This window comes from Nuphar pumila, chromosome 5 (genome assembly GCF_984573655.1).
Source record: "Nuphar pumila chromosome 5, dmNupPumi1.hap1.1, whole genome shotgun sequence".
Classification (NCBI taxonomy): Eukaryota; Viridiplantae; Streptophyta; class Magnoliopsida; order Nymphaeales; family Nymphaeaceae; genus Nuphar; species Nuphar pumila.
Window position 1 is genome coordinate 122695144 of NC_143253.1, and position 26844 is coordinate 122721987.

Sequence of the window (26844 nt, forward strand, 5' to 3'; positions counted from 1 at the left end):
GAGAAACCTAAACATTGGGCTAACCGTCACTTTATTTTGAAAAGATATGAATGTTTAACGTCTAATATAACATAAAGCTTCAATTTGTGGATTCCTGCCATATTTAATAAATTTCTTACGTTCGCAACACAAAATAAGAGTTTTTTCTCATAAAAATCATATTTCACATGTACCAAATATATGCAATTATAGTATGGTATTTTCAAAATTACAATTATATAAAGACTCACAAAACTTGTTTGTGCGCGTTTCGTGAAGACCACATGAACATACATCTAAGTGAGTGTTAAAAAAGGAATTCAAACATTTTTTTTCATGAATTTGGTATAAAATATGCAATTTTACTTAGGTATTTATGATTTTTTGATTAACATAGAGGACCACACAAACAACATAAATTTTTGCACGCTTCTTGAGGTCCCCAAAAATGTGCAAACCTCAATTTAAGTGGAAGTTTACTATATCCGATGAGCATAGCAATATATTGCCGGACTTTGTGAGTTTCTTACATGCGAATGGTAAAAAAAAAGTCCTAACGAAGTTAGTTATTCATGGTTTTGGTCTTCAGACAAATTTTAGAAAACTGTAGAGTTTTCAGAGAAATACATCATTTTTGCCATAATACGATCATTTTTCATAAAAAATGCCCTATTTTATCTGCATTTCACCATCCAACTCTATACTTGGATATAATCTTTATAGGTAAGCCTTTTGTGGTTTGACTGGATGCAGCAGAGGTAACAATAGATCAGGTTTGTCCCGGATTGACTGGTTTGAATATCTGACCAGAATTATGTCAGGACATAAAATGAATCCCGTGTCTGATCTGTATAATTCAAAAGGCGCTTAAAATACATATCTACACTAAAAACTGCATATAAAATACTCTAATCTGCCAGGTCGGATCAGATACCCAAGCAAAATTGCATCCCAAACCCATGTTGTTCAGGTCGGATTCGAGCCAACCCAAATAATATTTCAGGTTGAAATATTTCAAGCCCATACTCAGGTATTTGGGTTCGAACTGGCATCTGACACAAACCTGATCCGTTCACAGCTTTAGGATGCAAGCTATACACAATAGGTCTGGGAACAAAGGTCTGGGAACAAGCTGAGCTGCTCATGGCTTGGCTCATGTTTGATTCATAAAGAGCTCATTCTAACTCTTAAAGTGGGCTCGACAAGCTGAATATGAACAATAAGTACAGGGTTTGGCTTGACTTTAAAAAATATAATTTATACATATTTTACGCACATTTTACAAATAATTTTTTTGTAATCTTATTTATTCCAGCTATAAACCAATGCATTTTTTCATAAGAAAGTCATCTGGAATTTGGCTTGTTTAAGTCGGGCTCATTATGAGAATTTGGCTCGCCATAAGAATGAACCAAGCTTGAATCGTGCACATACGGTTTGGCCCATTTTTGAACTACTTGCTACAGGGCTGCCCTATGCACCACCAGCACCTCAAAATTGGATACGGGTTCAGATCAAATCCGACCCATTTGACGACCCTAAGAGTCCTGGACCATAGGGAAACGGGGCAAGGCAAAGTTTTGATGTAAGGGGAGTCGGTGGTGGTGCGGTTGGCGCCTGTTTATATTGGGGCATGAACTCATGACGCATTGCCTGAGGCCCTACCTCACCCTCAGCTTCACAGCGTTCCCCTCCTCCTTCCTCACCACCCTCAGAAGAACCCCCAACCGGAGGATTGCAACCATGTCCGGAAACCCTAATTCCTACAGGGGCGGCAGACGAGGCGGAAGAAGGGGAGGCGCCGCCGGCGCCGGTGGTGGTGGTGGTGGTCGAGGCAGAGGAAGAGGTGGTGGTGGTGGTGAGCAGCGATGGTGGGATCCTGTGTGGAGGGCGGAGCGACTGAAGCAGATGGCCGGGGAGGTACCCCTTTCTCTTCGCGTTTTTTGATTCTTGGGTTTTGATCGAATCAATGGGAATGATTTTGGGTTATCTGTTGCATGCTCTTGCGGTCGATTTCATTGAACAAAAAGACGGTAGGAAAAATGATACAGGAGACGGTGGGCTTGTTTGTTCGTTTGCTTTTGATGCTTTGTAACTAGTGGGGGAGTCGAAAATAGGATTCCTCGTGCAAGATGGTCGGTGTAAAACAAAGAAAATAATATTTTTTATTTGATCTTCTGGTGAAATTTGATGACCAAATAACTTTTTTTCCCCTTTTTGATTGTTTATGTTACAAAGGAAGGTAATTTTTTCCCGACTAGTGGCTTCTAGTTGAAATTTCGTAGTGGACCACTTGAGCAAGGCGACATGTTCCATGACCCGACAATTCCGTTTCTTCTCATGGTTGTTTATATTACCAAGGAAGGAGATTGTTCCTCAGATTAGTGGATTCTAGTCAGAATTTCGAACTGGACCACTTGAGCAAGGGGATGGTTCGATGACTGAATAGCTCCCTTTTTCTTACGGTTGTTTATATTACAAAGGAAGCAGATTTTTTCAGATTAGCGGATTCTAGTAGGAATTTTGAAGTGGACCACTTGAGCAAGGAGGTCCATGCGTGCTAGCAAGTTGTGTTTGTAGATGTGATGCTTCTTGAGGCAGTTAGCAAGTGGATGTATCAAGGAGAATGCTTACTTGCTTGAACTTGAGTTGTGTGGAGGGCACGACTCCTATTGATTGAGCCTCCAAAATGTGTTTCTGTCTCAGTCGTTAATTCCCATGAAAGTTCTTGCCTGGATAACTCTCTGGTGTGGATGTACATGCTGTATCAGTAATGTAACCTCACATGCTCATGCATAAGTCGTACTGTACTGATGGAATTTGCATGGTTCATTTGGTACAAAATGATGATTTCCATCTAATAATTTCAATGTGCAAAGCCTTTTATTTTGTTGTTGTATTTCGGTACAATATGAACTGTTTATGTTTATCCTTGTTTAGAAGAGTTTTTAATCCTAAAAGTTTATTAGTTTGATATATGTTATGAAATAAATGAACCATGATACATCCATCTGTACAGTCAGGCTTACTTAAAAAATGCATGTGCTATGAGATATTACTCACTGATCCCAAATTTGTTGTGTGCACAAATTTGAAGTAATGCATTTGCCAAACACTTGAGTTTTTTTTGCTTTCAAGTAATATATCCAAGTGAACCTTCAATAATCGTCAATAAACATTACTTAATCACATAAACCATACGAAGAAGGTATAGGTGATAGGTCCCAAACATTTGTATGAAATTATGAATCAATTTAAAAGCAGAAGCTTTGTTATTACTATTAGCAACGGGATTTGATGCAAAGCCATACTTTTATTGTCTTATGTTGGCAACAAAAAGTAAGGCTCGAAAAGCAGGAGTGAATCACCTAGTTGGAAATGAATCCAAAACCTCTCATTTTAAATGGAAAATCTACTGCTAAATAATATACCAATCTGTTGACTTTATTCCTCCAGCAAAACTTTAGGCCCTAGATTTCCATACCTACTCCTTATAGAATTCCCCATGTTAGTGAGCCTATTCAACCTTTGACAAAACTCTCCACCAATGCACTTCCTATCTATAAACCTGCCTTAGTTGATTGGATGATAACTTTTGATATACATCAGTCTAAAAGTCTCCCATAACAAAACTATATTCTTTAGTTTATTACAATTGAAGGACTTCCTTACATGGGGTTTCTTTCTTAATAGTCCCTCCACCTGTATATCTCTTCATTAGATGACTGCCTGACCTGGTAACAATAAGCAATGGACATTCGTCCTAATGCTATTTTTTGTAATGAAACAAGTGTACAAATACAATGCCACAATGTGGCTACAAAGGTGCATGCTCACAAGAACAAGAGTTACTAATGAGCCAAATACAAAGAGCCACTAAAGGCTAACCACACAAACTCTCAAAAGAGAGCAAGAACATAAAAAATAATAAGGATTTTATTGAACAATGCTTGGCAACCAACCTTAATAATACAAGAGAGGGAGAGCCTTTATATATGCACTCCTATGCATAAAAGGGCTGGCCCAACGGCTAGATTTCTAGCCGTTGGGCTTGGTCCATCAGCCAGTTGGACCAACTCCCAATCAGATGTCAGCCGCAAGTGTCAGCTGTCCGAATAAAAATAAAAAGTAAAAAACAAAAATTGAAAAAGAAAACTCATCAACATAATATGACCGAAATACCCTTGGTGGGTATTTCAGTTTACATACATAGTGAACTATATATATGAATACAAATGGCGAATATACAATACATTTTAACACTCCCTCAAACTTACGGTGTGATCACCGAAAGTTTGTCAAGTAAATAAAATCACGGTGACGAAAGCGCAAATCTGCTAGTTGATACTCGAAAGTAACATAAGGTAGGGTGATGATCTGCCTCAGAATTTTTTCACGAACATAATGGCAATCCATTTTTATATGTTTGGTTTTTTCATGAAATGTATGGTTGCCAGTTATGTATATTGCACTCTTGTTATCACAACACAGTCTGGAGGGTATCTGAAGATGAACACTCATGTCTTCAAGTATTCTTCGCAACCAAACAATCTCTAATGTTATAGTAGCAATTGCATAATACTCGACTTTGGTGGATGATAATAATACTTTTTGTTGCTTTTTGCACTTTCACAATACTAAAAAATCACCTAAAAAACACAAAAACTAGTAGTTAAGTCGATCATTTGGATCTCCCCAATTTGAGTCAGAATAAGCAATCAACTCAAGAGAGGAAAACGAGGATAACAAAAGACTTCTAGAGGTAGAGGTTTGTAGATATCTAACAATTATCGTCACAACACTCATGTGAACTATGGTGGGAGAATGTTGGATTTGGCTAACAGTATGGAACTACATGTACAATATCAGGCCTAGTAATAGTTAAATAAATCAAGATGCCAATCATTTGACGATATGGAGTAAGATCATCCAGAGGTGTCCTATCATCAATCTTCATCTTGACATTAATAACTTCAGGTGTGTCCACCCCAGAGTTGCCGGTCGAGGAAGCGAGAGCGGGAGCGATACGGGAAGCGGAAGCGGGAAGTGAGGCACTTCTAAAATTTTAGGAAGCGGGAAGCGCGAAACGACTTAGGGGCGAACTGGGAAGCATCTCGGAAGTGACCTAGGAAGCGTCTCGGAAGCGACCTAAGAAGCGAAGAAGGAAGCGACATAGGATTCGAATGAGAAGCGAAAGAGAAGCATGTATATTTTCATTAAGCCGCAGTTCTGAAGAAGGAACTCGTGTTAATCCAATTAATTGTGTACAACAGCTCCTCGATCCTCCACATATCTTCCTAACACCAAAATGCATGCCAACATCCAAAATTAACTCATTAGGAAAAAAGACAAAACTCCTTATAATTTATTCCTGTATATTTTGTTGACAAACCTCCACCCACATACTAGGATATTTTAGACTAAAGGAATGGGAGTAACGAAGACATTAACACAACCAACATGATCCAAATTCCCTAGGCTACATTATTTCCTAGTTAGACATTTCTCCTAGTTAATTGATTAAAACAAGATTGCAAGTGACACTGCAGACCCAACAAGATAATGAAGAGTGAAAAAACACTGCACCTAAGCAAGCCCAATCTTAGCTCAACTGAGTACACACAATAGTGTGGGGTCACCCAATTAACTACTAACCCCCCAAATCCCCAATGCACTTCATATCTATTAACCATACTCACAAAAATATCTCAGGATTTTTTAAGCCACACTGTTTTAGCGCAAGATCTTCAGAAACAAATACAATCCCCCCACAAAAAATGAGACATTTTGAACATATCATGGTTTTTTGTTGCAATATCATTAACATGATATCTACATTTTTATATTCTAATGCTTTTATTGTGTTTTCTCATACATTTTCAAGTTTTAAATGTACATTGATTCCCCCCCCCCCCCACACAAAAAAAACAAAAAACAAAAACAAAAACAAAAACAAAAACAAAAACAAAAACAAAAACAAAAACAAATTTCTTCAATTTATTGCAATATTTTCGTTCACCGTCGAGAAAATACCAATAACGAGATTTGCGACTGTAATGAAATGGTGGTCTTCAACAATTGCATGAATAACTCACAAACAAGTGTCTATTGGAGACACTACAAGCATGACCCTTGAAAGAGTATAAAAGGAAGAACACTTGAAAAATAAAGAATACTTTATTCATGAACAAAATGCTTAAGAAGCATAGTAATTTACATTGAGGGGTTCACCCCTATATATACAAAAAAGTGGAAGAGAGAGGAGAGCTTATTTTGAGCTCTCCAAAAGAGACGTTGGAAGTCCAACATCTCTTAATATAGCTGTTGGACTACAGTCCAACAACATTTATTATTATAGCTGTTGGACTATAGTCCAACAACATTTATTATAGCTGTTGGACTACAGTCCAACAGCTATTTGCACAGTCAAGTTTCAACAGGAACTTGACTGGATCAAATATCTAGTTTCTATTGAACTAGATGCTAAAAAGGAAAATAAAGAAAAATAGAAAAAGAAAATTATAAAAGAAAATATAATAATATTAAATAATATATATATATATATATATATGTATATATATATATATATATATATTACAGTTTACATTTTAACACTCCCCCTCAAACTTACGGTACAATGAGCGAAAGTTTGTCTAAGAGGAAGTGAAATCTGGGAGCAGCGAGAGGCTTGGTGAAGAAGTCTGCTAATTGATATTCTGATGTAACATATGGCAGATCAATGGTTCCATGTAAGTATTCCTCTCTGACATAGTGACAGTCCATCTCAATGTGTTTAGTGCGCTCATGGAATGTCCGGTTGCTTACAATGTAGATCGCACTTTTGTTGTCACAACACATCTTTGAAGCTTGCGTTGCTTTAGCTCCCATTTCCACTAGCAATCGTATGAGCCAAACAACCTCCATAGTGGTGGTTGCCATGGCTCTGTATTCAGCTTCGGTGGAGGAAAGAGAGACTTTCTGCTGCTTCTTGCACCTCCACGAAATTAAGGTTTCACCTAGGAACACACAAAAACCAGTAGTTGAGTGTCTATTATTGGGATCACCTCCCCAGTCAGCATCAGTATATGCAATTAAATTTAATGAAGATGAAGCAGACAAGAAGAGTCCTCGTGAAAGAGAGGATTTTAAGTATCTAATAATACGCAAAATTGCTCTAATGTGCACGGAGGTGGGAGCATGCTGAAACTGACTGACTGTATGAACCGCATGAGTTATATCTGGCCTAGTAATGGAAAGATAAGAAAGAGCTCCAACAAGCTTCTATAAGGAGTAGGATCATCAAGAAGTTCTCCATCATCAATTTTCATTTTAACATTGACAACTTCTGGAGTGTCTACTTTCTTATCATCTGTAATTCCAGACCTGGAAACGATATCAAGAGCAAATTTAGATTGAGATATCAAATACCCCCGAGGGGAATAAGCAACTTCAATGCCTAAAAAATATCTTAATAAACCTAAGTCAGTCATTTCAAAGTGAGTTTTAAGAAGAGATTTGATATTTGCAACTCCCTGTTTGTCGCCTCCGGTGATGATCATATCGTCCACATAGAGAAAAAGAATAATGATGCCTGCATCAGATTTCTTAACAAACAAAGCAGTGTCAGTTGAACAAGGTTGAAAACCAATATCAAGCATAAAATGACTAAATCGGTCATACCAGGCTTTTAGAGCCTGTTTAAGACCATAAAGAGCTTTTTCTAGACGAAGAGCTTTACCCTTAGGGATACTAATACCAGGTGGGGCTTCCATGTATACTTGTTCAACGAGATTCCCATTCAGGAAAGCATTTTTGATATCTAATTGAAAGATAGGCCATGTTCTAATGGAGGTCAAGGCTATTAAAGTTCTAACAGTGGTCATACGGGCCACAGGAGCAAATGTTTCTTCATAATCGATGCCATACTCTTGGGCATATCTTTTGCTACTAAACGGGCCTTATATCTTTCCAGGGTCCCATCACTTTTGGTTTTGACTTTGTATACCCACCTACAACCTATAGGTTTCTTACTCGGAGGGATATCTTGTATCGTCCAAGTATTGGCCTTTTCTAGTGCATCCAATTCTATTGTCATGGCTTCTATCCATTCTATATGATTTTTGGCTTGAGAATAGGATGATGGTTCAACATATGATTGTATTAATGTAATGACGGCCCTATATGTGGGTGAAAAAGATTCATAAGACACAAATTTTTCTGGAGGTTTAGAGATTCTAAACGTTCTTCTAGGTGAGACTTCAGAGTATTTTTGTAATGCACATGGAAAATTTTGCTCTCTACGTCTTGAATATTGTAGACTAACATCCCTATGGATTTGCTCTTCATTATCATCATTTTCAACAACAATAGGACTTTGATCATTGTCAAGGTCACATCCAACATCACATTCATTGGATTTTGAAGTTGGATCAATTAAAAACGAGCATTCAGTGACATCCTTGGATTTTTCAAATTCAAAGAAGCTTTCTTTTTCCAAAAAAGATACATTTCTTGACACATATAATTTGTCATTTTGAAAATCGAAACACCTGTAGCCTTTTTGATTATCAGCATATCCTAAAAAGGCACATGGGATTGCACGAGGAGAGAGTTTGTCATTTCTGTTGGTGAAAACAAAACATTTGCATCCAAAGACTCTTAATCTAGAATAATCTGGAGTTAAATTAACAAGCTTTTCTATTGGAGTTGTATTCTTTAATGAGGAAGATGGCATCCTATTAATGAGGTAGGTGACAGTTAGGACCGCTTCAGCCCAAAAACTTTTTGGAACTTGATTTGCAATTAGCAATGTCCTAGTAGTTTCCATAATGTGCCGATGTTTGCGTTCGGCTAGGCCATTCTGTTGTGGAGTGTGTGGACATGATCTTTGATGTGTAATACCATGTAAATTGAGATAGTCTTTGAATTCGTTGGACATAAATTCTCCCCCTGAATCAGTGCGAAAAACAGAAATATCATTTTGAAACTTATTTTTAACCATTTTATGAAATATTTGGAAGTTAGCAAAGACATCAGATTTATGTTTAAGAAAATAAATCCAAGTATGTCTAGAAAAGTCATCAACAAAAATGCCATAATATGTATAACCACCTTTGGAAATAACTGGTGCGGGGCCCCAAACATCCGAATGTATTAACTCAAGTGGTCGTGAGGAAACAAAAGTTCTACTAAGAAATGGTAACCTTTTCATTTTGCCAAGAATGCAGTCTTTACAAGAAAAATTTTCAGAATTACAAAATTTTTCCAAACTTGGAAAATATTGAATTTTAGACATATGAGGATGGCCAAGCCTTTTGTGCCATAAATCCAATTCTAATTTCTGAATATTATAACAAAATGCATTCTTGGGTAATTCCAAAAAGTTCATGTAATAAAGTCCTCCTTCTCTATGGCCTTTCCCAATCAGCTTCCCTGACTGGCGATCCTGTACCCAACAACCATGAGAAGAGAAGGAGATATTACATCCATAATCAGATATTTGCGAGACAGATAAGAGATTCAAATTAAGTTTAGGGATATATCTAACTTCTGGGATAAAAAATCTTTTGGATTTTTGAAGATTTTCAAAACATCCTATTCCTTTTACTTCAAGAGATGTGCCATCGGCTGTAAAAACCTTTGACACACTTGAGTTATTTTTAAGACATTCGGATAGACTATTAACATTTGGGGTCATATGAAAAGAAGCACCAGAATCTAAAAGCCAAAGAAAGTTACCTCGACCGGAGAAAGATGCAACTGCCGCTCCAGTTGAGGCTTCGGTTGAGGAGGATACCCCTTTGAGAAGAGGTTGAAGGATTTCCATCAGTTGAGCCATAGACACAGGTGCATCTTGATCTTTTGACTCGGATTCAACAGATGCAACTCTTTTTTCTTCTCTTCTTTTTAACTTTGGACATTGAGGCCTATAGTGCCCCGGTTCATGACAATGATGACAAATAACTTTTCTTTTATCAAAGTCGCCGTTTTGCCTTCCAAAAAGAGGCGGCTTGTAATTTCGAGTATGATTCCCTGGTCTAGATACAACTAAAACGGAGTCATCATCAACTTTTGGAGTACTTTTTTTAAGTCTATTTTCCTCCATAGTGAGCTCTTCTATAGTATCAACAATAGAAAGAATTTTTCCACGATGTAAAAGGGCCGATTTGGTGGATTCAAACTCCGGTCTTAGACCATTCACAAATTGATAGAAATGTTCCATATCGAGTTGCTTTTGGCGAAGCTCGATATCTTCGGCACAATGCCATTTGGGCTCAAGAAGAGCCAACTCTTCCCAAAGTTCGGACAATTCATTATAATATTCTCGAATAGTTTTATCTTTTTGAGTCATTGTCCGAACTTTATCTTGTAAATTGCATACATGGGCAATATCTTTAAGGGAATACATGTTTTTGAGGTATTCCCAAGCCTTATCGGCATGCTCAAACTTAGCTAGACTAGAGCATTTTTTAATGTCTATGCTATTGATGAGGCATGACATAATTTTTGCATGCCCTATCCTCCATTCTTTCCATTTCTTTTCATAAGTGGCTAACGCCTTACTCTTCTCTTCTTTCGTTAGAGGAACCTTTTTATCACCCTCTTTTTTGGTAAGGGATAGTTTAGGTTCCAAATCGGAACCATCCACTATACCCCATAAACCTTTTCCCCAAATGTGGTGCTTCATAATCGAAACCCACATTACATAGTTATTTTCATTTAGCTTCATAGGAATGATGGTGATCTTATCATTGTCATCCATCTTTTACAAGGGTAAGAGATGAATAAATAGGAGGAGAGAGAGAGAAAAATAAAAAGAAAAGAAAAAGAGTAGACAAAGGAATAAGAGAGGATACAAAACCAATTTTTTTTTGTAGCACAAGTTCGCCTTTCTTCAAACAAATCTTCTTGAGCCAAGAACAAGGTGATGAAACACCTTTTGTAAATGTGGCACAGAAATCGAGGCGGAAGCACTTCAAAATCGAAGGATTTCGTAGCTCTGATACCATGTAATGAAATGCTGGTCTTCAACAAATGCATGAATATCTCACAAACAAGTGTCTATTGGAGACACTACAAGCATGACCCTTGAAAGGAAGAACACTTGAAAAATAAATAATACTTTATTCATGAACAAAATGCTTAAGAAGCATAGTAATTTACATTGAAGGGGTTCACCCCTATATATACAAAAAAGTGGAAGAGAGAGGAGAGCTCATTTTGAGCTCTCCAAAAGAGACGTTGGAAGTCCAACGTCTCTTAATATAGTTGTTGGACTACAGTTCAACAACATTTATTATTATAGCTGTTGGACTATAGTCCAACAACATTTATTATAGCTGTTGGACTACAGTCCAAGAGCTATTTGCACAGTCAAGTTTCAACAGGAACTTGACTGGATCAAATATCTAGTTTCTATTGAACTAGATGCTAAAAAGAAAAATAAAGAAAAATAGAAAAAGAAAATAATAAAAGAAAATATAATAATATTAAATAATATATATATATATATATATATATATATATTACAGTTTATATTTTAATAGCGACTTTGCTATTAACCAAGCGTCACAGTTAGCAAAGTGACTCCCTGTGAATGATCGACGCAGAAATCTTGCTTCGCTGATACGAATCGATCGATGTCACCAAGACATCTTAAAAATTCACGTATCTAACGCACACTGACAGCATCGCCAACGTGCCGACTGAAACCCAATCAAACCCATCGGTTTCTTTCCATTCATTTCCAACCAAGCACGCATCGAGCTCGATCGAGACTCGATAGCAAATCAAACAAAAACAACAGAGGGACGAGAAATGACAGAGGAGAGAGAATCGAGAAAAGAGAGCGTACTTGAATAGAGACATCGTCGAACGTCGGTGGAGGAGGTCGTCGGACATCGGTGGAGGAGGTCGCCGGTCGTCGGACGTGAATGGCGGAGGAGGTCGTCGGACGTCAATGGAGGAGGTCGTCGATCGTCGGATGTCAATGGAGGAGGAGGTCGCCGGTGGCCGAAAATGAGAGAGTGAGTCGGATGAAAAAAACAAAAACCCTAAGTTTTTTTTTTTATCTTTACGATTTTTTTGAAAATATCCATTTTGCCCTTATTCAAAAACGATTTTCTTTAAATTTTTTGTTTTTCACGTGTTATTTTTTTTAAAAAGGGCAAACTTGACATTTTAAAAAATGCGTCCCCCTTTAAAGGAGTATGCGTACCCCTTTAAAGGGGGATATATTTTTCATGCGCTTCTCCACGCGTTTCAGAAGCGCCGCGTTTCGCGCTTCCGAAGCGCGCCTCGGGGAAGCGCGCTTCCCCTAGTACATGTGCGTTTCCGGTAATTCTGGTCCACCCCCTTTTCATCAGTAATGCCTGACCTATGAATAATATCATTAGCAAACTTTGTTTGAGAAACAAGTATTCTCTAGAAGAGTAAGCAACATCAATTTCAAGAAAATTCCAAGAAATCCAAGATAGTCATTTCAAAATACAGTTGGACTAGCTCCCAATCAGATGTCAGCTGTCAGATTAAAAATAAAAAAGTAAAAAACCAAAAACTTAAAAAAGAAAACTCGTCAGTCCCTAGTGGACTGACTCCTATTACAACATGAAATGATTGAAATACCCTTGATGGGTATTTCAGTTTACATACATAGTGAACTATATGTATATACAAAATACAAATGGCATATTATAAATCCAAGTTTCCCCATACTTTACACCACTAGTCCCTTCTTCGGACTCTAATTTGTTCAATGTGCTGGATTTGATGCAATTTCCTTTTCTCTCTCTTTGACCATCCAACATAGTTGGCATTCAAGACATTGAAAATTTGAATTTAGCACTCTCTCCCCTAATGCTATTTTAATACCCTCCATTGATAATAACATGTTTACCTATATCACATAGGTATGGGTATGGAGCTATGCCATGACAATCTCTAAAAGTGATACACACACACACACTACACATAGGAAAAGAAGAGTGCCTGATGATCCACATATTACTTACCTTAAACTATATATATATATATATATATATATATATATATATATATATATATATAGGCACACATACTTGTGTTGGCCAGATCTTGGATACCAACATAACTCATAATCTTGTAGGTCCTTTTCCTTGCTTGGTGGATTGCATATACATTTAAGGTTCAAATTTAACTATGAGCTACACAAGGAGTACAAAATATGTGAGCCTATGAGGGTAATCAATTTTCAAACTAATACTGCTGAGTTGCATATTGGAGCATTATTTATAATGATTTGAAAATTTGAACCACCTTATTCTCTCTCTTTTCCTTGTTCACCTCCACAAACAATTCTTTCAGGTTATGTTTCAGAGCAGAGATCTTAGATCCACCAATATGAGGTGGATTTGAGGTTGGTGACTCTAATGTGACATGGGCTCCATGCAATGATTTGATCTCTCATCAAACACAGGTTTTTATATCCTTGATTTTGAGGATTTGAGATCCCTACTCTAAAAGGGCATAAAAGGAGAGAGGTGGGATCTGAGAACTTTAGTTGTCAAAGGCCGCTCCTAGGTGCAACCCCACCACTTGGGCAACGAGGTTTGGGTGGTGGGGCCGTATATTGCCGCCTAGGTTGCCTAGGCCCTAGACGCTGCCTAGGCTTTTTTTAAAGCCTAGGTTTTTTTTTTTGAAGATTTTTTTTTTGTTTTGAGAAGAAGAAGAAGAAGAAGAAGAAGAAGAAGAAGAAGAAGAAAGACATGTTATTTGTCTATTGCTTGTATTATGTCTATTCTTATTGAGAAGAAGAATAAGAATAAGAAGAAAAAGACATTATTTGTCTATTGCTTGTATAATGTCTATTGTTGAGAAGAAGACATTATTTGTCTATTGTTTGTACTATTATGTCTATTGTTGTTGTTAGTTTTTTTGTATACATGATTTTATTTTTTGTGTATTGTTCATTCACATTGTTAGTTGTGTAGAGAGGAGCAACCACCTGTAGAGAGAGAGAGAGAGAGAGAGAGAGAGAGAGAGAGAGAGATGCACAGAAAAACTCAATCTCATTTAACCTTGATTAGGGCTTCTCTCTATATTAAATAGAGAGAGGCAAAAAGGAAAAATTACATCTAAGTCCTTATGAGAGTAAAATTTCAGAAAACCTCTAATATAAGAGAACTTAACATAAAACCACCTATTCTCAACACTCCCCCTCAAGCTGGAGCATAGATATCAATCATGCTCAGCTTGTCACAACATTTGGAGAAATTTGGCCTAGCAAGAGGCTTTGTAAACATATCTGTAACTTGGTCTTCCGACTTTAGGTATTTTGTAGTGATATGACCCGCTTGAATCATATCTCTTACATAGTGGCAATCAACCTCAATGTGCTTTGTTCTCTCATGAAAGACATGATTGTTTGCTATATATGTTGCCGCTTTGTTATCGCACATCATGGTCATTGGAGAGGAAACCTTCACCTGAAGATCATGAAGAACAGTGCGAACCCATATCAATTCAGCAGCTGTTTGGGCCATAGCCCGATATTCTGATTCTGCACTCGACCTGGAAACCACATTTTGTTTCTTACTTCTCCATGAAATCAAGTTGTCTCCCAAAAACACAGAATCCTGTGGTAGACTTTCTATCTACTACAAATCCAGCATAGTCAGCATCAGAATAGGCTACTATCTCCAGAGTTCCACCTTTCCTGAACAATAACCCCTTTCCAGGAGAGAATTTTAGATATCTGAGAATCATTATGGCTGCATTCCAGTGTACCTCAGTTGGTTTGTCCATAAACTGGCTAACTTTGCTTACTGCTAAAGCAATATCTGGTCTGGTCATAGTTACATATAATAACTTCCCTACTAGGGAGCGATAGCTTTTGCTATCAACTGGTTTTGACCCTTCTTCAAACAACTGAACTTTATGGTCCATGGGAATATTTGCTGGTTTAGCTCCCAACATGCCTGTTTCCTTTAATAAGTCAAGAACATACTTCCGTTGAGACAAAACCATCCCTTCACGGCTTCTAGCAACTTCTATACCCAGAAAATACCTGAGTGAACCAAGGTCTTTTGTAACAAAGTGTTTTTGAAGATGAGCCTTTGTGGCTTCAATAACTTTCACATCATCTCCTGTAAGAATGATGTCATCCACATATACCACCATAACAACTATGCTAGAGCTAGTTTTCTTTATAAAAAGTGTATGATCTGCTGCTGATCTATTAAAGCCAAAGCTTGACATCACGTCAAACAACTTTTGAAACCATGCACGAGGACTTTGTTTCAAGCCATAAATCGCCTTTCTCAATCTGCACACCTTCTGACACTCCCCCTCAACCTCGAATCCTGGAGGTTGTTGCATGTAAACGGTCTCAGATAGATCCCCATATAGAAATGCATTTTTCACATCTAATTGACACAAGCTCCAGCCATGCTGAACAACTACTGAGAGAACAAGACGGATGGTACCCATCCGTGCAACAGGAGAAAAAGTTTCAAAGAAGTCAATTCCATATGTCTGAGTATACCCTTTCGCGACTAATCTGGCCTTGTACCTTTCAATAGAACCATCAGATTTGTACTTTATTGTATATACCCATTTACATCCAACAATGTTAGCATCTGCTAGAGAATCAACTAGATCCCAGGTATGCTGAGATACTAAAGCTGTCATTTCTTCTTGCATAGCCAGCTTCCAGCGAGTATCAAGTTTTGCCTGTTGATAGTTCAGAGAAATAGTTTCAGCAGATAAGGCTGAGATAAAAGACTTCATCTGATGTCCAATTCTGGCATGGGAGACAAAATGAGATATGGGATATAAGGTACATTGTCTTGTCCCCTTTCGTAGAGCAATAGGCCTGTTATCATCATCCTGAAGATCACAATTGTCAGTAGAACTTACCTTAGGAGAAGAAGAAGATGAAGGCTCTTGCGGAAGTGGAGCTCTACGTACATATACCAATGGTGGATTATTAAATCTGGAAGAGGATGAAGTTTGGTTCGGTACCAAAGGAAAAGGAGGTATAGGTAATGGAAAAGACTCAGCTGGATCAACCTGCAGCGGGGAACCGAAAATAGAGTAATATGGAGAGGATTCCAGGAAATATACATCCGCACTGACATACTCTCGGCGAGAAATAGGATCATAACATCGATAGCCCTTTTGATTTTTTGGATAACCGATAAATATGCATTTTGTAGCTTGAGCGGCTAATTTATCACGGTCAGGGCCAAGTTTGTCTACAAAACAAACACATCCAAATATTTTTGGTGACAAAGGAAAAAGTGGAGCATTAGGTTTTAGGATATGTAATGGAATTTGATCACCCACAGAAGACGAAGGCATGCAGTTGATCAGATAGCAAGCAGTGGTAATCGCATCACCCCCAGTATAACGCAGGAACATTAGATTGAATCATAATGGTCCTGACAACATCAAGGAGGTGCCAATGTTTTCGCTCAGCCACTCCATTTTGTTGAGATGAATAGGCACATGAAGTTTGGGGTTGGATGCCATGATCTTGGTAAAATTGTAACAGACCTTTTGATTTAAACTCGAGAGCATTATCAGTGCGAACAATCTTGACAATAAATTCAAACTGAGTTTTTAGTTCAAGAATTAGGGATTTGATAAGACTTGGAACTTCAGATCGTTCTTTTATTAAAAATACCCTTGATAACTTAGAGAAATCATCAACAATAACAAGATAATAACGACACTGAGTCCTAGTAGAAATCTTACTAGGACCCCATACATCTGCATGAAGAAGTTCAAAAACTTTATTACTAGACTGACTCTGACTAGAAGGGAACGAACTTCGATGATGCTTGCCCAACTGACATGCTTCACACTGAAATGATGTGGTGGAAGAAATCTGAGGAAAGACCGACCGAAGCTTTGACAATGAAGGATGACCAAGACGACGATGCCACTGAACATGACTGAATGAATGTTCCACTACAGCATGAACAGAACCCATTGGATGATGTAGGTAGTAAATTCCATTTTCTTCATAGCCTCCACCAATCTTCTTCCCCTTCAGCAAATCCTGAAAATGACAACCCATTGGATCAAATATTACTCTACAGTTTTTTTCTTTTATAAGGCAACTAACAGAGAGTAAACTTTGAGGAAAGTTTGGAGCATGAAGAACATTATACAACTGTAATGAGGAGGATATAAAAATATTTCCCTGACCAACAACCGGGGAGGAGCTCCCATCGGCTAAGTAGACTCCAAGCTGAGCCTTAATATCCTTAAGATCTGAAAAAACACGTGAATTTCCACACAAATGTCTGGAAGCACCAGAGTCAATAACCCACTTACTATCAGTCGGATGAAGATGATTTCCGGTTGAATATGCAACACCAGCTACAGGAGGAGTGAAACTCAAAGGTCGAAGAGCTATCAACTTATCATATTCTGCACGACTAAGGGTGATACTACTTTCATTTTCAGCGATATTCTTTTGTACATTTGTTGCCTCGAGAGTAGTCACATTTGCTTTAGGAGTATATGACTTTGATGAAGAAGATGTTGGCCGACCATGCTTATCCCAGCAACGATCTTCTAAATGTCCAGATTTTCCATAGAATGTACATTGAAGCTTTTCTCTGCCTCCCATACCACGTCCACGTCCTCGTCCTCTGATATTTTGAATATTTCCACGCCCATAACTAGATGGGACAACAAGAGCAGATGACTGAGTTACAGGCTGAGACTGTGGCAGGGAGATCACAAGTCTACTCAGACGATTGTAAGCATCAGCAAGAGTGGGAACATCTGATCCAGTCAACATTTGAACTTTTGCAACAGAAAAATCTGAAGAAAGACCTGTAAGAAAACGAGCAACCATGGTTTGTTCTTGATGATCCTTTTGCTTCGAGCAACAAAGAGGCCTCTGAGCATTAAGTCTTTCAAACGCAACTTTGACAGAAGCATAGTACTGGGCCAAGGTCTGATCTCCCTGTTGCAAATTATATATTTCTTGTTCGACTTGCAGGATACGACTCACATTCGTTTCTTGTGAGTATGTATCACGAAGATTGTCCCACATCAGTTTGGCTGAATTATAGTAGATCAATCCATCTGCAATATGGGGTTCGACACTATTCATGATCCATGACATAACTATGTCATTATCTTCATCCCAAGTAACATATTTTCCCAACTTCTCAGTGGGTTCGCCTTCCAACAAAATGTGTTTTCGACGATGTCCAGATACCGACATCATAAAAGTTCTGGACCATCGAGCATAGTTGGTTTCATTCAACCTAACGGAAGAGCCATACGAGAAGGGGTTGGCAAAAGCCTTATACTCCCCAATCTGTTCCATTTTCGAATCACATTTCGAATTTTCAGCCATACTGCTCACTAGAACAACAAGTATTCAAGTAGAATTTTTCACCACTGTAAGGAATCAGTCCTGCTGTTTCCACAAAAAAAAAACAGTCCACAACCAGCAGGTAATCACTCCTACTGCTTCTACGACAAATGGATAGCTGAAACTAATACAGCACGAAACACAACTCACCCCAACAGGGAGTCACGACCATTGCTGCACCCAAACACACCACGACCAACAATAATATTCAGTTGCAACACATATGAATACGACAACTGCTGTTCCCCAAACATATAAAGCATAACTGCCAATCAGTCTTCAAAAAACAATTAAATAGATCAATCATATCTCGATCACACGCAGCAAACAAAAAAAAATCCAAAATCACGGTAGTCACGCAATCAGCACAGAAAACATGACACTCTCGGCTGGCACGCAGTATCACAAACACTTGCTGCGTGGCCCAAACAGCAGGAACAACCAACAACTCACGGCTGCGACACAGCAGCACAGAAGCCTGCTGCATGACCCAAATAGCAGGAACTAGTCAATCATGGCACGTCAATCACAACAGACACGCATCAGCAGGAACTCGTCAATCTCCAGAAAATCACGACAGGAGATAAAAAAATCCCACGAAAAAAAAAACAGATAAAAAACTGTTTACAGCTCCAGGAGATCACGACAGATCTGGGTAACATCCATCCTTAGATCTGACGACAGATCTGGGTAACATCCCAGATCTGTTATCAGATCTTCCACACTAGTGCAACAACAAACCTGATTTTTTTTCTCGCAGTTTGATTTTTTTTTTCGTTGGTGAAGATCAGTCCTCTTCGTGATCACGCTCCCGAGATCGCTGGCTTTGATACCATGTAGAGAGGAGCAGCCACCTGTGTAGAGAGAGAGAGAGAGAGAGAGAGAGAGAGAGAGAGAGAGAGAGAGAGAGAGAGACGGCTGCACAGAAAAACTCAATCTCATTTAACCTTGATTAGGGCTTCTCTCTATATTAAATAGAGAGAGGCAAAAAGGAAAAATTACATCTAAGTCCTTATGAGAGTAAAATTTCAGAAAACCTCTAATATAAGAGAACTTAACATAAAACCACCTATTCTCAACAAGTTGTATAGTCTGTTTATTCAATTATTAATTTATTCTTAATTTGTTTGAGCAGGTTAAGGTTATGTAATATAATTATTTTACAGTGTTCAATGACATATTTGTCTATTGCTTATTATTGATTGATTTTATGTTGTATACATGTTTCTTATTATGTTTTTAATGTTATTTTTTTTTTGGTTACCACCTAGGCCCTGCCTATGCCTTTTTAGGGGCTCACCGCTTAGGCTCCGCTTAGCGCCTATGACAACTAAGCAGAGAATTGACTTGGGATTGGGGGGGGGGTTGTCAGTTCTTAGATCAAAGAATTTATGAACCTTGGTTCTTAGATCCAATCCCTTGTATTTGAGAACCAAGGCATTCAAATATAGCCTTAAAAAATCTGCATTCTTATACTTCCTAGATGCATCTATTGTTTAGAAAAACATTGGCCTTTTTACTGAAGATTTTTTTTCAATAGTTAGGGAAAACCACCTCACTCATTGAGCTCATTGGTGTAAAAACCCTAGGTCCCCCTTGCCTACTAGTGGGCGCATATCAGGTCATGCTGAACATGAGCGTTTTTGCTCATGCGGACATCGTGGCCATCTGTTTGCATTTTGGATGAATGCCACGTGGTTTTGTTGACTTTTGAGCTTTTTAAAATGCAAATCGGACGACCATGATGTCAGCATGAGCAAAAACGCTCATGTTCAGCATGACCTGATCCGCTTCCCTACCAGCGGGTACACCCAACCTCAACCATTTAGCAAGGTTCATGCACCCGTGGATTTCAAGCTAGGGTTACCGGAAGCACAATAGGGCATGGGGAAGCGCACTTTCCCGAAGCGCGTTTCGGAAGAGCGAAATGTGGTGCTTTCGAAATGTGCTGGGAAGCGCGCTTCCCAATTTAGGGAAAGCACACTTCCCATTTAGGGGAAGCTCACATCCCCTTCTTTTTATAATTTTTTTTGTGTTTTTATTTTTCTTTCTTTTTTTATCTCTTTTCGCTTCCTCTTGCTTCCGAAACGATTCCTGGTTCACTTTTAAGTCGTCCTGCGCTTCCCGGTTCTTAAAATTTTGGAAGTGCCTTGCTTCCCACTTCTGCTTTCCAAATCGATTCCCGCTCCCGCTTCCCCGACTGACAACTCTGTTTCAACTTTCAAACTCATAATATCTTTTCAAGTCGATGACTTTTGTTAGTGGGGCCCTTGGGGCCCTCCTTTACTGAAGCTGCAATGAAATTTATCAAAGAACGTCTTTGTATGTCAATTAATCCATTAGAAGCTATGGAAAGTCCTTTTGCATATTATGTAACCTTTTTAATACTCTAGCAACTTTTCAACATTCGAATTCTCTTCAATTATAGTGGTTGTCTTTAGTTTTTCAAAACTAAGGGACATAACTACTTAGATAACAATTTGCTAATGATGTAACTAGATCCTTTTAATAAGGATTTCTAGCTACATTAAATAGTATAAAACTTGAAAGGAAGAATATTTTGATTTTTCTGTCCATTCCTTCCCGTCCATGCACATTAAATGAACCATGAGTTATTCTTTGATTCACTTTCACCTCCTTTTCTTAAGAACATCTTTATCTATGTGAATATGTTACAATATGATAATAAAATTGGATGAGACCATAATCTTTCTTTTATCTGCAACTTCTTGCTTCTTCCTCAACTGCTTAAGAATAGCTTCAACAACATTCTTGCACACTCTAATATTTTGACCTTAAAATTTTAAGAGACCAGCTTTCACTCTTGTATATGAGCCAATGAAGGTGACTTTATGACAGTTATATAGAAACATATTTCCCCCAACTCCGAGGTCCTTTTTCAACTTCACCAAATGGGCCATAGTGATAGGATCTCAATTAGAAATCCTATTCCCAGGATACTTGCCGACAAAGATCGGATGATCTTACTTTGATATTCCTGTTTAATTCTGAACATGATACTGATTGTTCTTGAAATACACCGATTTGGCAAATTTGAATGTCGTTGGATGCTCAAGGAAGGATCATCCTCCCACTGAATCGGTTGAGAAAGATCACACACAGCGATCTACGACAGTTGATCGCCCTTTGCACATAAAGCGTAAGCTGCTGTGAATCGTGAGGCTGGACGCCGCTCGTCTCTGTCCGCAGATGAGATCGGCTTCAGCTCACAGCCTAAGGTTGCAGAAGATTCTGCAATCTGATCTTCAGGTAAGTGATCTCCACTTCAGTTCACGTTAGAGAATGAAACTCAGAATGGAATGCTACAGATCAACGTTAGATCTGAGCTTGATTCAATTCCAGAATTCGATATTCTGTTTTATTAAACAGATCAACGAATTCTTGGATTTCCAAACAAAAATGGAAGTGGATCCTTAGCTAGCCCGCGGAAGGACTAGCCAGGCCTTTCCTCATCATTAGATGAGGCCTCTCCCTCAGGATGCCACATACATTCTGCGCTTTCAATAAGCTGCAGAAGTCCTCCTCTCAGATCAATGTCAATTTTTATTTCAAACTTCTCAAAATATTACATAATGCTCAATTACACATGAAATGGAGTATTTATAACACCCAGCTCGTATGGAGTCCAGCTCATTGGGCGGCCCATGCATCCAACCCTGCTGGAGATGTCCTTCACACTGTTGTTGCAAACCACACTACCTACTGCCTTAACTGCATGTGCTGCAATGCTGACTGGACCATCACTCTTCAACTTGATGGTGCGCATAACAACCTTGTTGTCACGTTGTCTTGCACTGCTGGCCTAGTTACTTAACCCTTCTTGGCTCAATTGCTGGCTAACCTCATGCATTTGGCTTTGATACCACTTGATAGGATCTCAATTAGAAATCCTATTCCCAGGATACTTGCCGACAAAGATCGGATGATCTTACTTTGATATTCCTGTTTAATTCTGAACATGATACTGATTGTTCTTGAAATACACCGATTTGGCAAATTTGAATGTCGTTGGATGCTCAAGGAAGGATCATCCTCCCACTGAATCGGTTGAGAAAGATCACACACAGCGATCTACGACAGTTGATTGCCCTTTGCACATAAAGCGTAAGCTGCTGTGAATCGTGAGGCTGGACGCCGCTCGTCTCTGTCCGCAGATGAGATCGGCTTCAGCTCACAGCCTAAGGTTGCAGAAGATTCTGCAATCTGATCTTCAGGTAAGTGATCTCCACTTCAGTTCACGTTAGAGAATGAAACTCAGAATGGAATGCTACAGATCAACGTTAGATCTGAGCTTGATTCAATTCCAGAATTCGATATTCTGTTTTATTAAACAGATCAACGAATTCTTGGATTTCCAAACAAAAATGGAAGTGGATCCTTAGCTAGCCTGCGGAAGGACTAGCCAGGCCTTTCCTCATCATTAGATGAGGCCTCTCCCTCAGGATGCCACAGACATTCTGCGCTTTCAATAAGCTGCAGAAGTCCTCCTCTCAGATCAATGTGAATTTTTATTTCAAACTTCTCAAAATATTACATAATGCTCAATTACACATGAAATGGAGTATTTATAACACCCAGCTCGTATGGAGTCCAGCTCATTGGGCGGCCCATGCATCCAACCCTGCTGGAGATGTCCTTCACACTGTTGTTGCAAACCACACTACCTGCTGCCTTAACTGCATGTGCTGCAATGCTGACTGGACCGTCACTCTTCAACTTGATGGTGCGCATAACAACCTTGTTGTCACGTTGTCTTGCACTGCTGGCCTAGTTACTTAACCCTTCTTGGCTCAATTGCTGGCTAACCTCATGCATTTGGCTTTGATACCACTTGATAGGATCTCAATTAGAAATCCTATTCCCAGGATACTTGCCGACAAAGATCGGATGATCTTACTTTGATATTCCTGTTTAATTCTGAACATGATACTGATTGTTCTTGAAATACACCGATTTGGCAAATTTGAATGTCGTTGGATGCTCAAGGAAGGATCATCCTCCCACTGAATCGGTTGAGAAAGATCACACACAGCGATCTACGACAGTTGATCGCCCTTTGCACATAAAGCGTAAGCTGCTGTGAATCGTGAGGCTGGACGCCGCTCGTCTCTGTCCGCAGATGAGATCGGCTTCAGCTCACAGCCTAAGGTTGCAGAAGATTCTGCAATCTGATCTTCAGGTAAGTGATCTCCACTTCAGTTCACGTTAGAGAATGAAACTCAGAATGGAATGCTACAGATCAATGTTAGATCTGAGCTTGATTCAATTCCAGAATTCGATATTCTGTTTTATTAAACAGATCAACGAATTCTTGGATTTCCAAACAAAAATGGAAGTGGTTCCTTAGCTAGCCTGCGGAAGGACTAGCCAGGCCTTTCCTCATCATTAGATGAGGCCTCTCCCTCAGGAAGCCACAGACATTCTGCGTTTTCAATAAGCTGCAGAAGTCCTCCTCTCAGATCAATGTCAATTTTTATTTCAAACTTCTCAAAATATTACATAATGCTCAATTACACATGAAATGGAGTATTTATAACACCCAGCTCGTATGGAGTCCAGCTCATTGGGCGGCCCATGCATCCAACCCTGCTGGAGACGTCCTTCACGCTGTTGTTGCAAACCACACTACCTGCTGCCTTAACTGCATGTGCTGCAATGCTGACTGGACCGTCACTCTTCAACTTGATGGTGCGCATAACAACCTTGTTGTCACGTTGTTGTGGATTGCACTGCTGGCCTAGTTACTTAACCCTTCTTGGCTCAATTTCTGGCTAACCTCATGCATTTGGCTATCGTCAATCCCATTACCGGTGTGCTGGCTGCTACATGGAGTGTTGCATACAGATCCTTAGCGAGGACCGTATCAATAGTGTCTGATCACTAGATCTGCAACTTGAGCTTGATGTATTGTTGGAATTTGCAACTATATAGTCGAATAAAAAAAAGACTAAGAAAACTAACTAATCAATTAATCACATAAGTGATAGAAAAGTTCAAATTTGAATAAAGTTATAAAGTTTTCACAAGTTGATAGCAAAAAAAAGAGAGAATTCAATTAAGGCCCTAATAAACTAAATGACTAATAAGCCTAATATAGTTAAACAAAGGAAATGACAAACATTTGGCCATAATTATATTGGGGGTAAAAAAATGCACATAGAAATTAGAGATACACAAAATTCAACTCTAAATCACACTATAAATCAACATTATGTAAAATACGAGCATTAAAGTATATAAAATAAGAAAATAACAAACAAAAAAAGAAATAAACCCTAGCTTTAGCAAAAACAACAAAAAAACTATTTTTTTTTGATATATCAAAGGGTTTTCTTTCATAATGAGTAAACCCTAGGCTTGTCGGAATAATAGAAGAGCTTACCAGTTTTTTTTGGGTTTCTTCCCTTTTTATGAAAAATGTGAAAACAATAAATAAGAAAAAAAGAAAAACTCATGAATGTATCTTGTTGCTGATCATAGTAGTTGCCGGAGATCCTCTTGCCGGTTGTCAGGGTTGTCGAAAAGCCTGCTTGTTGGAAAAGTTGGGATGGGGTGCACCAAAGGTATGTTGGGTGGAATGGTTAAGGTTCAGGAGGTAGGGTTGTAAGGTTGGGTCAGGGGTTGGACCAAGATGGCTCTGCCCTTTGGTGCTGGTTAAAGTAAAAAAACATTCTCATTAGTTGGGTTTGCATTGAGTTCAACTCGACTCGACCCATACTTGGGCTGTACCCCACACCCATAGCCGTGTTGACATGAGTACGACTGCCATCCAACGTACCTATGTATCATAGGTGTTTGCCATTACATCATCCCTTCTATGCATCTTCATATAGAATAGTAAATGCCTTATGAAATAAAGGGATTACATCCCATATTGTAAAGGAATCATTGTTCTCCCCTTGAAAGATTTGCTGCCTTCTTGGGTTGATCACTTATTCAATTCTGCTCTACAAACTTCCTTCCTATGATCAATACAATTCATGGATTCTTCCAGCAGGTATTCCATTCACTCCAAGTTAGGATATGACAACTTGTGAACTTGTAACACTGTTTAAAATTATTGTGTTTGAAATCGACAAAATGGCACATGATATGGTGTATCATTTTAACACTGGTATGTATTTCCTAGCCACAAGTGGGATCTGGTTAAGTTAAATTCGATATCATCGAGCATAACCTTGATTTTGATTTTGGTCATTCATCTGTAACAATGAGATCTTATTGTACCGGTTCCTCTTTGCCTTAGTAGGAGTTGGGTTAGTGACACATATGGCTATTTGTGATGGTGTGTTTTTTATACCCAAAAAAAAGGAAAGTTGAAACATTATTGGGAGATAGAAGCCTGATTAACTTGTTGATTAGGTTCAAAGAAAGCAGTGGTGCTCAAGTTGTCTGGTGGTACTCCAGATAATCTAAGTTGTACATGTATTGTTGATGAGATTTAAATAAATGTGATGGTTCTTCAAATCATCTAAATTGAGACTCAAAGAAATGTGATGGTTCTCCAAATCATCTAATTTGAGAGAGAGCGAGAGCGAGACTGCTTTCTTACAATTATCTGAAAAACAAAGCATTCATGATTACAACATTCTGTTTATTACTTAAATATTCTTTGTAAGATTTGGAAAATTATTATGTAATTTCTCCATAGGAGAAATCTGGTAATAAGGTATGCTATTGCAATAACTTGTATATCCAAATGCACCCTTACAACATGAAGCATTAGTAATTGCTTAAACCAAATGTGACATATGTTATGCCATTATTGCTTTCAGGTGGAAAAGCTGGACGAGACTGAATGGTGGACTAAGATGGAGCAAATGAATCTGGGAGGAGAGAAGGAAATGATAGTCAGGCGAAACTATGGACGTGAAGGCCAGCAGACACTTGAACAGATGGCTCAAAAGTTGGGACTTTACTTGTAAGAAAGAGGAATCATACCATTTTTTGTTCATTTTTTATGGTATTCTCATATTTGCGATTGTGTAAAAGTTAATAACTGTTTGCTATCATTTGCACATTGTTCTCATAGAAGATGTTTTCCAATGATATTGGGGGAATACCCTAGTTTGGTCCTGCATTATAATTTTATATCAATTTGAGTTTATGTTTGGTTACAACATAAGCTAGATAATTAAACTCTCCCTAGTTGTAGAAAATGTGAAATCAAGTGTTATGCTTTAGGATGTTATACAATCAAAATATACACCTTTTTTTTGGAGATGATTTTTTTTTGCACAAAAGCAGTGATGAGAGGTCACCAGTATAGTCAATAGGTTCGCTGAACAGTTAATGGTTTCTATTCTAGATGGCCTTTCCATACAATATCCTTGTCAGGCCACTTAGACCACGCGTGAATGTGCTTCTGAATAGCTAAATGAATGGTTTCAGGTTTAGAAGACAAACCTTTGAATATCCTATTTTTATGTTCAAATTGAACGTTCTGCCTAGCCAATAGCAGTGACCAT

The 26844-nt window shown here is 38.5% G+C and overlaps 1 protein-coding gene across 2 annotated transcripts in view; it reads left to right on the plus strand.

The window, feature by feature from the left end:
- Positions 1 to 1578: 1578 nt before the first annotated feature.
- Positions 1579 to 26844, plus strand: part of LOC149838470 (RNA helicase family protein) — a 63190-nt gene continuing 37924 nt past the window's right edge. The window contains exons 1-2 of one of the 2 annotated variants that reach the window (XM_090006608.1): positions 1579 to 1899; positions 26152 to 26297. In XM_090006608.1, coding sequence (XP_089862734.1) covers positions 1621 to 1899; positions 26152 to 26297 — 425 coding nt within the window. In that variant the 5' untranslated portion in view covers positions 1579 to 1620. Of the gene's footprint in view, positions 1900 to 26151; positions 26298 to 26844 lie in introns of those variants that run through there. The other variant, XM_090006609.1, reaches the window with a different exon arrangement.